Source organism: Enhydra lutris, unplaced genomic scaffold (assembly GCF_002288905.1).
Source record: "Enhydra lutris kenyoni isolate GAN:26980312 unplaced genomic scaffold, ASM228890v2 scaffoldscaffold9, whole genome shotgun sequence".
Taxonomy (NCBI): Eukaryota; Metazoa; Chordata; class Mammalia; order Carnivora; family Mustelidae; genus Enhydra; species Enhydra lutris.
Genome location: NW_019154093.1, coordinates 81,385,022 through 81,402,266, shown reverse-complemented (window position 1 = coordinate 81,402,266; position 17,245 = coordinate 81,385,022). Strand labels below are relative to the sequence as shown.

Below are 17,245 nucleotides of genomic sequence, written 5' to 3'. Positions count from 1 at the left end.
GAAAATATGCAGACACCAGTTATTCTAAAAGTGTGATCACATTGGGACACCTAGATGGCTCAGTTGGTTAAGTGACCAAATCTTGCTTTTGGCTCAGGTCATGATCTCAGGCTTGTGAGACCAAACCCCACAGTGGACTCTGTGCTGGTCATAGAGCTTGCTTAAGATTCTCTCTCTTTTCCTTTGCCTCTCCCCACCCACAAAAAAATTAAGTAAAAATATGATCCCTAACCTTAACCCTAAGAAAAACAGATTCTCAGGTCCCACCTTAGACTTACTGTAGCAGAGATTTGGGGTGGAGCCCAGTAATCTGTGCTTTATCAAGCATGAGTCTGATGCACATTAATGTTTAAGATATACACTAATACAGTGATCACAATGTATGTAACTATATTACTAGCATAGTACTAAATAGTACTGACGGTGATTTTTCAAAGGCAGACAGAGCACATAATGATCACTGTTAGGCTGGGACAAATGAAGCATTCCCTGGAAGGAAGGCATTCGGTATAAAAGGACCAGGTGAGCAGAGAATTGAGACAACAAATGGCATATTTGTGATATATAGTTAATCGCCAATGAGACAGTGTATTAGGTTCTTTACACATACCATCATGGTTAATCCTCACAAAACCCCTAAAAATATTCTTCCTAATTACATAAGAAAGTTGAAGCTCATGAATTTCTGCAGAACAATTTGCCTGAACTGTGAGAGTTTAGAAAAGTAATTGTTGGTACGGTATTAAAAATATCTGAGGAAGGCAATGTAAAGAGCTTTGAGTTCCAGTCCCTGGAGTCTAAGGCTATATCATATCCCATTAGAGTCCAAGAGTTAGACAATTAAAACACATTCTGTGAAGGAAGAATGAAATGATGAATTTGATGTCTTAGGAAAATAAATAGGTTGGAGATAGAAGAAGCTAGGGGCTTGAATAGACCCTGTAAAAGGTGTATTCAATAGTCCAGTTTCAGTTATAGATCGAACTGGGGGAATAGCCATGAGAATAAAAAGGAAGGGGCAGATTCAAGAAACTCTGGGAAGAAAATAACAGTGATGGCCTATCCAAGAGGATAATGGGAGAGGATTTGAAGTTATGATGACTAGGAGAAGTGAAAAGTCTCAGAAACAGACAAATTTAGCAAAATGATCTTAGATGATTTTTACTGGTTGTGATAGGGGAGATTTTGTTTGTTTTGTTTTTAGGATATAAAGAGGCAAAGAGCTCAGCTTTTAGACATGCTGAGTTTGATATAATAGTATAACATCAAAGTAGAAATGTTTATCAGGAAGTTAAAAATAGGCTCACAGCCCATGTTAGAAACATGGGCTTAAGGGGTGTCAGTAGAGAAGTGCTGGTGGATGCCATGGGAGCAGCTAAAATATTCAACAAAGAGTATGTGCCAGGAGAAGAACAGGATAAGAACAGAATTCTCTGGAATATCTAAAAGATCTTCATGTATGAAACAGAAAGAATGGGGCACCTGGGTGGCTCAGTGGGTTAAAGCCTCTGCCTTCAGCTCAGGTCATGATCCCAGAGTCCTGGGATCGAGCCCTACATCGGGCTCTCTGCTCAGCAGAGAGCCTGCTTCCCACCCTCCCCCCGACCTCGTCTGCCTCTCTGCCTACTTGTGATCTCTGTCTGTCAAATAAATAAATAAAAATCTTAAAAAAAAAAAACCAGAAAGAAAAGAAAGAGCCTGATGATCGGAGTTGGAACATCCAAAGGAGGAAAGACAGAATGAGGACAGGGTGGAGTCCTGAAAGTTAGATCAGGGAGAAGGGTAAATTCTCCCACCTATGGAGACATTGGGAGAATAGGGTAAGACAACCATATTTGGTGATGAGGACATCATTAGTGATCTTCAAAGACACAATTTCAATAGGGTGGGTGGTGTTGGTAATGGCAGTCAGGGAGGAGTTGGAATCAGGACTACAGGATTTAAGAACGTGGGGCTTATCAGGATATGGGAGCCTCATACTGGAATTAGGTAAAATAGTTATCTATGTGTGAAATACCATAAAGAGGAAAGGGGAGGAAGGGCTGGAAAACTGGAGAGGGAGAGATGGGAGAATTGAAGGAAAAAAGTTATAGACAAGGTCAAAGGAAAATGAGTCACTGGCTCTAGAACAGCAGAGAAGGGATCAGAGGCTTCCTCAGCCCAAGCAAAAGGAGCAAATTCTTGAGACTCAAGAAGGATGTATTGAGATGAAATGTGAACAAGGGAGGAAAACAAAGCAAAAAAGTCTTGCTTCTCTGAGGCAGTGAAGTGAGGCCACTGTGTAGACAGAAAGTAGATAAGCAGGAGATGTAGTCAATTCCTTCCACTGTTTCTTCAAGTAGCATCTGCCCATGAAACTATTTCTAAGACACAGGGAGAGAGGTGGTCTAGTGAAATGCATATCACCTTACATTGTGACTTTCATACATCTGTCTCCCCTACTAGACTGTGGGTCATTTGAGAACAGACTTCCTTCCAGACTTTATAAAAGGAAGACACTCTCAAAGTATAATATAACAAGAATATTTGTACTGTGGAAAATTGTATCTTGAAAAATTGACAACTACTAGTTTGCTAGTTCCTTTTTTTTTAAAGTAAACACTGAAAAAAACCCTAGAAACTTTGTCCTTATGGCCATCCCTTCCCTATCCCATTCCTTTCTCTCTCTTCCCAGAAACAAGCAGTATCATGAATTTGATGTATATCCTCTCAGCCTACCTATGTACGTATTTATCTATATCCATGAATAATATATATTATTGTTTACTGTATGTTACTGTATGAGGACTATTTTTTTAATTTCCATTTGTTGTTTACCAATCCTACCATTTTTCATCCCACATTGTATGTTGAAGTCTACCAAGTTGGGATATACAGATTTAGTTCATTTCTTTTGATTGCTCTTACTCATTTTTGTATCCTCCATTTCCAGGGCAGCACATGCAACATGGGTACCCACATAGTAAATGTTAATTATTAGTGAATAAATTGGGGTGAATAATAAAGTAATTGAAATGAATATAGGGCGCCTGGGTGGCTCAGTGGGTTAAAGCCTCTGCCTTTGGCTCAGGTCATGGTCCCAGGGTTCTGGGATCGAGCCCCACATTGGGCTCTCTGCTCGGCAGGGAGCCTGCTTCCTCCTCTTTCTCTCTCTCTGCCTGCCTCTCTGCCTACTTGTGATCTCTGTCTGTTAAATGAATAAATAAAATCTTTAAAAAAAAATAAAATGAATATATAGTAGAGTGCTTTATAGCTATGAAACACTTTGATAAATACTTTGGTATTTGTGTATTGCCTTTCCTAGGCTGATGTGGTTTAAGGATGGTGATCATGCCCTATGCCCATGCATTCTCTTCCTAACGCCCATTTCAATGTTTGGCACTTAGTAACTCCTCAGTGAATATTGGTTGAATGAATGAATGACTCTCTACTATAAACATTGTATTACAACAGTCCAGATTCTGAGTACCCGAGTGTTTTTCCAAGCCCATGTGGTTGGAATCAGGACTAATAACCAGGTTTTCTGATACTAAAACCAGTGCTCCTTTTATTACACCATTGAAAGAGCTATTGTAAGGACTATGTTAGGGAATCAATAAGAGAGGAATAATTATAATGAATTACTGCCCTGATGTAACCAATAAATAGACTCCATGTACCTGTGTAATTGGAGAAAATTAATAACCATATCCAGATCGAGGGCTTGAAATTTATCATAATCATTAACTTGGAATATTTAGTCACATGGTCCTTACACGAGGTTCATATGGTAAAGGAGATATGTGAATTATGAGGGTGTATGGTGTTGCAGGAATGAAGGAATGAGCAGGAAGCAGTTTCACTCAAATAAAACTGCTCTTGCTAAGGTCACTGGTAACCTTCTAATTGCCTTTGACGACATATACCACTCCTCCCCTGACTTCAGTGATGCCTTCCCTCCTGACTTTCCTCCACCCCACTTTCTTGTCAACCTCCCAAGAAACTCTTCCCTAAAACAGTGGCTGCTGTGTGAGGATCTGAAGAAAATCATAAGCATTCTAGGACAAAGATCCGAAGAACTGCCTCAGGCAGCTACCCATGCTCTAATCTGCCCTCCCACCAGAACTGATTGATACTGCTGAATTCTTTTTACCCTTTGTCAGTTTGGTGGTCTTAGCCCAGTTTTCTCCGCAGAGACAGATCTCTACCACCTCTTGCCTTCCTTGAGGAAATCCTGATTCCTGGTAGGCTGGGAAAGTCAGGATTATTACATAATGCCAGCTCTGTAAATCTGAATCCTAACTCCCTTGATGGGCCCATCAGAGCAACTGGTGTCATTAAGTTGCCTGAACAAAGAAAAATCTCTGAAGAAACTTATTGTGGTGGTGCCTGGGTGGCTCAGTTAGTTAAACCACTGCCTTCAGTTCAGGTTATGATCCCAGAGTCCCAGAATCAGTCTGCATTGGGCTCCTTGCTCAGCAGGCAGTCTGCTTCTCCCTCTGACCCTCACCCTTCTCCTACTCTCTCACTCTCTCTCTCTCTAATAAATAAATAAAATCCTTAAAAAAAAAAGAAACTTATTGTGAAACATCAACATTGTTTGCTTACTTTTTAATCTCCTTAGTCATTTTTATGTAACTGCATTTCTTACATCAGAGACATGTAATCACACTAATTTAATAAATGTGTGTTGAGTGGAATTGCTGCTCATTTCTTGCTGAATTAAGGCAGAGCCCAGATTCCCAAGCAGGCTTTTGCTCTAGGTGTCCCCTCATAGCTTTTCTGAGACACCTTCTGGGAGTTTTCAGATTGACCCATCATCACCTAGGAGCATGATTGACTTTGGGTATCTAGAAGATCTGGCATTGCCCCAGGACCATCCTTGGAGCCCCTTCTTCCCCACATCATAATTTGGTGGCCAAAATATTGGTATTTCTTGGATATTTCATTGAATTGGAGGGAGAATAAGGTAGAGTGTTTATAATCAAGACAGTTTTGTTTGTATCTTTGTAGTTGTCAGAAGTGTCCTTGGGGGTTCTTTACTCACTCTAGATGGATGTAGAAATTAAACTCCCATCAGTGGCTAAAAAAAACAAAAACAAATAAATAAAAACCAAAACCAAACAAAACCAAAAGAAAACAAACAAAAAAACTCCATTAGTGGCTATGTAGTCAACAAATGGTAATGAGGACACTTGAATTAACTGCAAGGAAATGAGTTGTCCATGACACATAATTAACCGAAAAGCAGCTATGGGGCAGAGATGATTCATTAGAAAGAGTATTGGCTGGTTATTTGTTTCCTCTGAGTAGTTCTAGTGCCAAGGTTATACAAATTTATAGAACATACCACAATGGTCAGTGGATAAATGACATTTAAAATAGAGAAATGAAGGTGGGAAAAAACAAAAACCAAAGAAAAGGGCTACAATAGGGTAATAATGAGCTAATATTGAGCCTTGAAAATGTCTTCATTTTTAATGTGGGAGATAGTGACTCAACACTGAAGAGACTTGAGGGAGGGACAAGAGGGTCTCATGTCTGAGGATAGAGTTGATGAAAGGTTGTAGCCTTTAATATCTGATGATGAAAAGAGATCTCCTTTCTTTGGGGTGAGTCCCTGATTTCAATTTTACATTCGTGGAGCAATTAGCAGGACTCCTCTTAGCTTTGCTTGGTCTCCTCCATTAGAAGAATGCCTCTGATATGTAATATTTGTTTGAAAACCCAAAGAAGTTTGTTTCCTTTTGAGGTTTGCCTTACTTTTTATGTTCTGAAGTTCATTTTGGACCTCAGATTTTGCTCCAAGCAATAAAACTGGTTGGATTGTACGAACATAATGGAGCCGTAATTTTAGCCAACTCTTGGGGGTGGGGAGATGGTTAAGGTGTGTAGTGGTTTCTGTGGTTTCTCTGTGGAGTAGAATTCCCTGCAAAGCTTTTCCATGTGGTGTTTTAATAGCTGTCTTAAAACTCTCTGATGTATGGAGCAAAACCGAATTAGGCTCATGTGCTAGATTGGTGGGATGGGCCAAGGACTCCGAAAAATGAAAGAAAAACAATCAAACAACCAAGCTCTGAGGCTAAACCATCTACAGAAGATCCACAGGATATATCCAAATTCAAAATTGAAGAAGTGATTACTGCTTTTAACCCATTTTTGCAGAACTTTCTGAGGGAAATAATATTTCCCTTGCATACATCAATATTTTACCTTTGTGCAGTACTTTACAGTGTGCAAAATGATCCTAGGTGTATTTGTTTATTAGAGCCCTGCAAAAACCTTTGGAAGGTCGTATTATTAAATCCATTTTTACAAGTGAGAAACTGAGTCACAAAGGTAGGCCCAAGGTCATTTGTCTAAGAAGCCACAGAGGCAGAATTTGATACTATTTCAGAGCATTGTGTCTTTTGCACCAGAACGTCAATAATTTTAATTAGTGATCACATTTAATATTTATGAAGACAAGGAAAACCAGCCAGATAGCATGTGCATGCACAGGAAAGATGTTTTTGAACTGCTGGGTTCTTATCAGTGAATAGAAGACATTACAGTGTTGTCTATGTCTCAAAGGAATATGCTCTTCCTTTAACTTAAATGCTCAGTCACTCAGAGGCATAGTTCCTTCCAAAGTGCTGAGTGTACTTGATAAAATGCCACATACTTAGTTGTCATTCCCATACTAAATGTGAGTAAAAATTCTCTTTAGGGTGTGGTTTTGGCTGCTAAGTTCAAGAGACATTTATTGAATGCTACTATATGCCATGCCCATGGGCAAAGCAGGAAATTGTCTAGGTGATATGATCCTAGGGGAGCCTTTTCAACTGGACACTGCTAACATGACCCTGTTAGCAGGGCATCTCTTTGAGTTAACCCAGGAGTTCCTATGTAGATAGCACGGAGGAAAAAAAATACATCAAGATAGCCCCAGTCACTTATGCTGTAGGTATGTTAATTTATCCAGTTAATAAATCAAGTATTAAGGCCCTGAGCTGAATAGGAGGTGATGTGAATAAATTGTATTCTATCCAGGAGAAAGGGATGCTGAATTCTAATGTGTCCTATAAGGGGCCCAGGGAAGCCAGAATACAGCAACAGGCCAGGGAGCCTGTCTGATCTGGAGAAAGAGGTGCACAAACACTCTGGACCAAAAATAAACTTTACTCGCTTTGCTTTTGTTTTTAAGAATGAGCCCTGCCTGATATCTGTGTTTAACGTCTGCATCCATAAAATTAATCAGGTTGATATTTGTAAGTCAGATACCAAGCATGTGATCCATTGTTCTTATTTTTTTAAGCCATTGAGCTGGTTTTGGTCTCTAATAAAAATTAGTGCAGTGCAGCTGTCCTCCCCCAGCCCTCTGTGTGGCTGCCTTGGAGCTCACTGTCTCCTTAGTCAGCTCCACACTTTTCCCAAGCCATGACTCTTTCACTGTTGGAGATGTGTCGGTGTCTCTGGCCTCTACCGAGCACAAAATCACTTTCGGCTCCCTTCTGCCACGCTCTCACATTTTTTTTCCCCCATAGCTCTGAAGATTATATACCTTTGGAATTTTAAACATAGTATGTTCATGACTTTTGCCCTCTCTTTCAAACACCTATATACTTTAGAAATGTAATGTGTCAGTTAATAAGTTTATCACTATCAAACAGCAAATTATTCTACAAATTGTCATTCAAATGAAGACTTTCTTTTTCGTGATACAACTGTTGATATTCTGTTTGATTTTTCTTTCCTGATTCACTCGTAAGTTCTCCACACTTGGAACAGAATGTATCGAGTAACCATTTTTGTTTTAACAAGTACCAAGAGCCAAAGATCCCCCACATACACACAACAAAAAAAATAACATCCATGATGGCTGTGATCATTCTTAGGTGCTATGCTCAGAAGGTCTTTCTATAGGTTTTCTCATTCCATCTTCACAACAATCCAGTGAGGCAGGTACTGTCATTATCCCCATGTATACGTGAGGCACAGAGAAGTTAAGTGACTTGCCCAAGGACACACAGATGGTACATTGAAATTTGAATCCAGGAAGTCTGGGCCCAGGCTCTTAATCATTATGCCACAATGACCTTCTCCAAGGGGTCATGGAAGTATGAGGTAGTCTCACCATCTGTGGGTGAGAGGTGCTTGGGGGACACCCAGCCTACCCAGGGCAGTGGTTCCCTGCCCTGATGTGACTCAGATGCCTGAGTGGTAAGGTAGTCCTGATATGTTCAGGAGGAAAGGAGAGTCTTGGAGTAGGTTGGCCCTGCTCCTCCCATAGTGGCCACTCTGTCCTTGTCACCTGCTTTTCTTGGAGTCCATTTTGAAGGAGAGTGAGGCTGGGTCCCACCTGAAGCAGTGTCCGTTGGTAGACAGTGTCACTCCACACAGCATACACTGCAGAACGTGCACTGGGGTGGGAAATGTGGCAGGTGGAGAGAATCCACTTTGCCCTCAGTGTTTTCCCAGAGATAGTCTTCACCATTTCAATCAAAATCATTTCTAAGTCAGGCTTAGATACACAGGCCGTCCCGGGAAGGGAGTATGACGTGCTGCTAAATGTTTTAACAACCTGTTCTCCAGGGCAAAGCTCAGATTTGTGGCACTTGGCATTGCTGTAGTTTCCACACTTCTGCCATGGTGGATTTCACGGTCTCAATGCAACCTCACTGGACAGAGTCAGGAAGAGTGAGGGCGATCAGATCCAGCACACTCCTGATGGAGGGGATGATTAGGGTGGATAGGTCAATGACGTTGCTGCAGGAGGCAAGTGTCAGTTTCAAATTCTGCACATCTGGCAGATTCTGGATCCAGACCCCTGATACCATGTGTAGCGTCTGTCTTTCCTCTCTCCCCACCCCACCCTGATATGCTCTCACCATAAAGTTTGACTCATAAGAATTTCAGAGGCACCTAGAAGGAGAAAGGAATAACAGAACTTGCAGTCTATAGGTGGTTAGGTGGAGGGGAAGAAGGCCACCGAGGTCCCTGTCGTTGGGTGACGGGAGACAGTAGGAAAGAAAGAGAAGGAAGCATGGTTTTATAGCCAACGCATGTTTGTGTGTGAGTCTTGGGCTTTCCCCTCTTATCTGAAAGAGCTGCCTCCCTTTCCTACCATCTGGCTGCTTCTCTGAGCCACTCCCAGGAAACCTGTCTTGGCAGAGGAACGGCTGTAGGGGCTAACTCCTTACACCCTTGTCATTGACGCCTGGCAGAAATCATGTTGGATCAAGGACAGCCCGTTTTCCTCCCAAAAGATTTCAGGGCTCTGGACCCTGTATGTGCTGCATGACCTTCTAGACCTTTATGATTCTCAGGGTCAAAATCCTCAGTGTCCAAGCACATTCTCTGTTGCTTTAAAGTACCAATCAATGGTTATTTATAAAGAGATCCCTGTTTGATTTCCCATTAATCTGCTGGACACCATGAGGTACAAAAGCGACAAAATGGAATTTCTAATGTAAAGAGCTTATAATCTAGTTGAGAAAATGTGACAGCCATGTGAACTGATTCCTAAATAAGGAACAGTTCTAATAGTATGATGACAATGCGTCAAGCTGTAGTATTTATAATAAATTGTGAGGAATCTATAATTAGAGAAGAATCTGTAATAAGAATTTGTTTAGTAGAGGCAGTCAAAGGAGTTAGATGACTGCACATCCTGGGTGGTTGTATTGTTCCTGTTTATTAAATAAATCATTTGTAATCTCTATTCCTAACTTATTTTATAGTTATAACCTCTTTTTAACAAATATGATTATAGCAGCCAGTTCTGTGTAATAAAAATATTTCTTCTGCTGGCCAACAGCCCACACTAACACTCTTTGCCTGATGGAGATCCAAGACCCCTTTTGAAGGGAAAACCTGGTATGAGAAAGACAGTCACAAATCTCTCTCCATTTGTCAGTAAATCTACTTGACAAGAAGGTCATCCTTGCAGCAGAATATTGACATAAAGTATAGGTTTGCATATTGGGACAGTTGTTAAATAACTCTGCACAGAATTTTACTTTTTTAGTGTTGTGCTGATTTGACTTGGGGCTTGTATACATCTTCTCCGACTAAAAGTTGTGACCACTATTGGTTCATCGAGCTCCTTGGGAGCTGATCAGCTCTGGGAAGTGGACTGTGGGAATCTCATTTCAGGTCTTTGAGGGCAGCAGCTCCCCCCACCACCCCCACCACATGCCAGCAAAGGCAGCAGAAGACGGCATGTATGTCCTGCCCTTCCCCTCCCAGCTGATGCCTTGTGCTAATAGAAGAAAGCAATCACCTTCCCATTGTCCAAAAGCTGCTTTTCACTTGTCTTAAAGTGTTTTTGTAATTATCTTAGAATACAGAAGTACCTAAGTGAAATCTGGAGAGTTCGTAGTATATGAAGGAATGGAATCGTAAGTCTACTCCGTGTCTCTGTGACCATAGGCATGTGGGAGACAGCCCGGGTCTCTGCATTTACATCAATACTTTCTTGATTTGGAAGACTAGTATGTCTGTGTTTGGGTTAAGACGCCCTCCTGCCAAGCTTCAATTAGGTGAGGCTGGTAAAGTAAATAAAAGGTAATGGATTGTGTCCATACATGACTTCATTCCACCCTTTGAATGACTTTATCAATAACTGCTAGAAAGTGAGACTCAGAAAAACTGTGTCCAGCATGTGCCTCCAGCCAGCGGAGAGCCAACTTCATTTCCTAAGGCTTTTGAGGTGTGCCTTTACCATTGGATGTATCCAGTGTAATTTTTCTAAAATGATTAATGTTTTCTTTGTCTAGGCTTATGCTAAGAGTCAGCCCAAGCTTCTTGAGTTGTGTGAAACTCACCCACAGGTAGCAAGCACCTCGGGGCTCACAAGCGTTGTACGTTCATTTCTCACGGATGGTCTACATTTGTTTTCTCTATACTCATTTTCTCTGGCTGCCCTGTGAACCCAAATTTAAGGACTGTGTTTAACTGCATGTTGGGGTAGGATATATGGCGGAGGGGTGTTCTGAATCGCTTTGTATCAAATCTAATTTTTGTCCCAGTTTTTCCGAAACAATTTCCTATTTTTAAAACTGCTGCCAGTAGTGGAAATTCGGAATCTACAGTTATCCTGGAGTAGTAAGAGAAAGATTCAGAAATTATATTTGCAGAGCCTCGTTCCTTTAATGATTCTCCCTAATTAGACCCCAGGGCAATGACTTACTCTTCATTAGTTGAATATTCTGCATTTCCTGACATCTCGCTGCCCCCTAGTGCAGCATGCTAGTGAGTGCATCTTTCTCTGCAGACATTCTTGATTTGCATTATTTCTGCCTGATAGTCTGTTTTATGCTTACCTGGCTTCTGGCAGTGTGACTTGACACTAATCCATGACACTGACAAAGTCCATTGTGGGTCCTGTTTTGCCAGGTAGATCCTTTTCTGGGGAGCAGGAGTTTGGGGAGCTAGCGAGTACAAGTGGGAAACGGAGTCTCCGCAGGACTATACTCTCCAGACCCCTTCCAGTGGAGAAATCGGGCCCAGAATTTTCAGCATAGGACCATTAATCAGAGGAACAGAGCTTGCGCTAAGGTGCATCCCGACCAAAGTAACAAGAACACCTGGCTTGGAGAGAGACAAGCTTGGGAAATTTCCTTAATGTCTTTGAGCCTTTGTAAAACTATCATTGATTAAAAAATAAAATAAACTTAAGATGTCTTAAGGATTTACTACAATATCTATTTTTGAAGGTTTTTTCCACTTTAACATGTGATACAGATCTTCATCTATTGTGTTTATTATGAATGAAGTAGCCATTAGCTGCAATTCAGGCCTTATGGAAAGGCGTTGTGACCCCAAAGACTTGCTCTCAAAACTGTTCTAAAATGATCTCAAAATTGTAAGCCACGTATGTGGTCTCCATGATGTTCTGCCAAGATGACCTCGAACAAGTTGTTTGACTTTGTTGGACCTCTGTTTTTCCATCTATAAAGTATTAGCGCTCCTATTTAAAGGGATTACTCAGGGATTCGGTGAGATAGCATATGCCTGGCACATGGCAGATTTCAATCATTGTTAGTTCCTGCCTCCTCCTCCCTTATTTTTTTCTGGCCTGAAATAGTCAACACCTGCCTTTGACACCCGATACAACTGGGTAGGTGGTGGACTACTACAATGCCCTTGTTCTGATTTATCCCCCCAAGGAGTGGAGAGGCAGCCCTTCCTTGTCACTGTTAGCTTTCAAATACCGGCAAGGACCTGTGCAGCGGGGAGGGTGTGAGGTAGAGGTGGTCATTAGAATCTTCAGTGGGGGAAAGTGTAACTTGATGGGAAGTTTGGGGTATTGCCTGCTTAGGAACCATGTGTACTGTATTGTGAGAATATAAGAGATTTTCGTCTTTCAATGATTAAAGTTGAGATTTTGACTGTGGGAGTAGACAAGAGAAAAGAAAGGCATCCCATGTGGGAAAGGTCGTTTTGTGATAGTGGAATTTTTTCCCAAAAGAATACATTATAAATGTCATACTAACTTTTCAGAGTCAGAATATTAAAACAAAACAAAAGAAAAAGAAAAAACAGATGCTCAGTCTTCCTATGGTGAATTACAAACAAAAACTGTCTTAAACTCAATGTAACAGAGGGAAACACATTGAACCACACTGACATGTCCATACACACACACACACACACACACACACACATTTTGTAGGTAAAATACACATTTTTATGCTTTCATGTGTGGTTTTTGTTTTGGATTGACAATTGGGCAGGTTTTGTTAGGTAGCTAGTAAGTTTCCATGGAAAGAAATAAGAGATTTTTAAGGATAGTGATTATTTGATGGTAAGGAGGTATTTGCACTAAAGTCTTTTCTCCCACCTATACCCTAGTTCTGTCATCACCCTGACCATGGACTCGACAGAAACCAGAGAGAACCACAGAAAATTATGCATTTCATTACGTTTGTGTAAAATCTCTTCACGTCATCTTAGACATTGTTTCGGAATCCACTGATTCCGGAAGTGTTACTCTATTTGAATCAGATCTCTAGAGGGATGTTAGGTTTTGCCCTGTCTAACCCCTTTATGATATAAATGGGGTTGGTAAGGCCTGGAGAGGTCACATGGCTGGGGTGCCCTCCTTTATTATTTATTTCTCTTTCCAAATGTCTTTATCACGTTTGCTTATTTCATTTCCCCATAAGATTGTTAACGTAAGGAAGCCATAGACGTGGTAGGCATGATGAGTTTGACTCTCAGCACCACAGTGGATAATTCAATAAATTCCATTCTTAATCTTCAGGGAACTGCTTCTTCCCAAGAGAAATTACAATAGAGAAAGGGATTACTGAATAAGAATATTGTCTTTAGTAACGTTTTTTAAAAATTATTTGATGCAGCATTTCATGTCCAAGTGTTATTTTTTAGCCTAAGTCCTGGGAAGGGAAAGGACTCGTTTGTGAATTAACAATGAAATTCTTGTGTTACACGAAGAGGAAAAGATGTGTTCTAGTTCTGTGCTTTACAACAACTTCAGGGATTACATTTTTACCCCATATAAAGGACCATTTGGCAACTCATTCACTATTACCCAACATTCAACAAGTATTGATCAAGTTCCTCCTATGCCTCTAGCACTATTTAGAGTCTTAGAATGTATTGGGGAACAAAAACAAAGATTTCTGCTTTCAAGATTATATCTTAATATATATTTGTAACATATGAATGAACCATTTCTTCCAAATACCAAATTTTTCTTGGACAGCATTCTAGTGAAAGCATGTCATTTTTTTAAACACTGTCTTCCTTAAAATGAAAGGTCTAGTTTCTCATGAAAATGGTTGTGGTTTTTTTGGTTTTTGGTTTTTGGTTTTTGGGGGGTTTTTTTGGTCTAGTTGCATGAAATTTGGCACAACACTGCCGCCTTGTGGCTACTTGAGTCAGGAACTTACACTATGTGGTCAGCTTTTGTCTTTTAAGGTGAAGTTTAAACGCAAAATTATCTTGTTTTAGTGGAACCCTTTGACACAAAATTACCTACCTACCCAGGATTTAGAATTAATTCCTTCTGGTTTTTTTGTTTGTTTGTTTGTTTGTTTGTTTTAACAGAATGATTGGAAGGGTTCTGTCACTTTTATAGTTGGAAACCGGATTGAGGACGATCTTCTCATCAGAGCTCTCACCCTTGCTGTCCAGGTCCCTCAGCGGAAATTGTTCAGTATCGTGTCCTGGCAAGACATTCTCCAGCAGGTATCTGTCCCTTCTCACCTCTAGGCCCCGTGAAGACTTTTGTGCTTAAAATAATAGAATAAAATAATAAAATAAGTACAACTATCAGATTCTTGGGCTTTTCGGTAAATTGGGGTGGATTATTTTAAACAAAACTTAGCTAGAATAAATTTGCATTGTTTAACTGGGAAGAATTATTTTGGCCCATTATTTAGGCCCACTTAGGCCCTTTCAGCACTCATTCATTTGACAAAATTCCTGTGGCCATACCAGGCTCCATGCTAGGCTCTCTGAAGAATTGTTTATTCAATAAAAGACTTAATAATAATAAAAGCCTAAAATATTTACTGTTCCAGGGAAGTCAATAGCAAGAGAAATTACGACTACAGAGAAACCTAGCTGTCAGAGGACAGAGAGGAATGACCACACAGAAAAGTCCTGTCAGGTGGCCCATACTCACGTGATTACTAACAGCTTACCAAAGTGACTATAAATATTTTGCCTAGTTAGTGAATATCTCTTCCTTACTAGGTTTTTCAACCCTAAAAGCCACCTAGGTAATTGAAAGTTACATATATCTAAGTATGCTTTAAGTATGTCTTTCTTTCTCATTGTGGATGAATTTAATTTTCTTACAGATCAATGAATCAAATGCATTTCTTGGAACTTCATCTAAAAAGGCAAAGAAACCTCTAGGCGGTAGTGCTCCCTTATATCATGAGGTAGGTGGCTGTCTTTATTGAAGATATGTTTGTAATTTTTAGAAAATGAGAATTGAAGTAATAATCTTGTACTCACGTTACAAAATTTTTTTTTAAATTCATTCTTTGAAAGCAAATTCTTGCTCCTCATTGGAACTGTCTGATGGTAAGCACTTAAAAAAATCTGCCTCTCTTGAAAAAATCCCTCTCTAGGAATAAAATTGTCCTAGATTGTCTACACCACCACTGTATCCAATTAAGGACTATAAATCAGAAATTTTTATATACAAAAGAGTTGGGTCATACTTTTTCCTGGTAATTATTAAGTGTGTGATGGTATTAAAGGGAGCTGTATGATTAGTGTATTGCAAAGTGTTATTTTCACCAAAGGAACAATGTAAAAATGGCTCAGAAAGTGTTTCCTGTACAAGACTAAGACACAGCTGTTATAATTTTCCACGAGTCAGCGAGATTTGGGCACATTTTCCATCCTATTTTAACCGACATGAAAATAATGACAATTTTCAGGTTAATGATCCATTCTGTATTTCTAGCAGATGCTTAACATGAAAGTCTGGCCTGGCTGACCATTGGGTTTATGGAAGGACTTAGAACTCATGCTCAGTGCAGGGGGATTGCCTCTCATGCTGCCTTGTTAATATCTAACTTACAGCTCACAAGAAGCTATAAAAATTCAGTGGTTAATTAGAATATCACTTAAAATTTGTCAGGCACTGTTTTATGGCTCTTCAGACTGTAAGTGTAAGGATTTTTGGATCTTTCTAAGACAAACTTGTTTGCACTTTATTTCAGTGATCTAATAAAGTTTTTTATGTGTCTCGGGTCTTGGATGATTTCCTAATGGACTCTTTAGTATTGTCTGAGTACTATCAGAACAAGTTTCATTAGATTTATTTATACTTGACAATAGTGTGGATTTTATAGCATTAACTCTTGCTACGCTACTCTCACTATCAGGAAAAATTGATTCTGTGCTTTTGGAGTCAAATAAAATACCTTCTACCTTTTGTTACGATGTTCTCAGTGTGCGTGCTCCAGTTGAAACATTATGTGATACTTAAAATATTGGAAGTTTTCTTCTGAAGTAGCCATAGAAATCCCTGTCCAATTCTTGGGCCTGGGACCAATTAGCCCCCCAAAGGACTCTTTCTTCTTCAAAGATGCTCAGTAAAAATCAGAGATGATAACAGGCCAGTTTTGATGTCTAATCTGGACAGACATTTTGACTTGGATGTGGGATAGCACAATGTTACAAATCCAGAGTTCAGTTAGAAAGCCATTCCTCTCCAATATGTGCTGTGACTCTGGGTTGTGAATCCTTCACTCAGGGGAGGTCCATTTCACATCTGGCTCTACCACATTCTTCCAGTGGAGCATTTGGGCTGTAAGCCTCCCACACCCACTCACATACCCTTTCCTGAATGGTTCCAGAAGAAAAGGGAAGGCGGATGAGCACCACAGAGATTGGTTCTTGGGTATACCACATATGCATCAACATCAATTTGCTTTGGTAAAAAGAGATATAGAACATAAAACCAACTCAGTCTCCTGATCAGCATCAGTCAACAACAGAAAGCACATCTGGAGAAGAGGGCACATTTCCAGTCTTAGTCCCTTCACACTTAGGACCTGTTTGGGAACTCTGTCGCTTGGGACCTCATCCCAAGTGAGTTGAAAAGCTGCTGGCAGTGCCTACTGAGAACCCCAAGGTGGTTGTGATAGTGAATGGTGACCTTGAGAGAGGTCCAGACCCAAACGCTTCTAGGACTTGTGAACTTTTAAGACTCACAAGTCTGTTTCTGCCTGAAGTCTGGCACAGTCTGTAGCAGCTAGGACACTGGCCGCAGTTAAACTCCTCAAGAGCCTCTTTGCAAGGTCTTATGTTTTCTTTCTCCACCCTGGGGAAGAAAAGGTCATCTAAGAAATTTGTTTATGCTGCATGCAATATTGGTAGAGTTCTGTGTCTTCCATTTTGGAGGGGAAAGCTCAAGAAACAGGAACTCTGAAGGCCATACCCTTACATTTATGTCCATTTGTAGGCCACTCTCACTGGCCTTAAACTGGAGCCTCGTCGTTCTCACTTTAAACATAGTTCTAACCAGTTCGGCTTTCTGGATTCCTTGCCTGCAGTCAATTAGGAGCAGCAAATTAAAGTGAAATGTCACCATAGTGCAGTTCATCCATGAGTAGTAAAATAGCGTCAGAACCACATTACATATTTGCAATAACGACTTGAAATGTCTGGGCTAGCAAAGACCACATTCCTAAGTGATTTGCTCAGGCTTTCACTTGGATGGCTTGGTGTTGTGTACACACAGCCTCATTCTGAAATTGTGTAATTTCCCACTGAAACTTTAGAGTTCATGTAG

General features: G+C 40.3%; 1 protein-coding gene across 1 annotated transcript in view; it reads left to right on the top strand.

The window, feature by feature from the left end:
* The window catches only part of LOC111143066 (sperm associated antigen 17), a 262,265-nt gene that overhangs the window by 23,775 nt on the left and 221,245 nt on the right, over window positions 1–17,245 (top strand). The window contains exons 2-3 of the mRNA XM_022496516.1: window positions 14,035–14,175; window positions 14,793–14,876. Coding sequence (XP_022352224.1) covers window positions 14,035–14,175; window positions 14,793–14,876 — 225 coding nt within the window. The remainder of the gene's footprint in view (window positions 1–14,034; window positions 14,176–14,792; window positions 14,877–17,245) is intronic.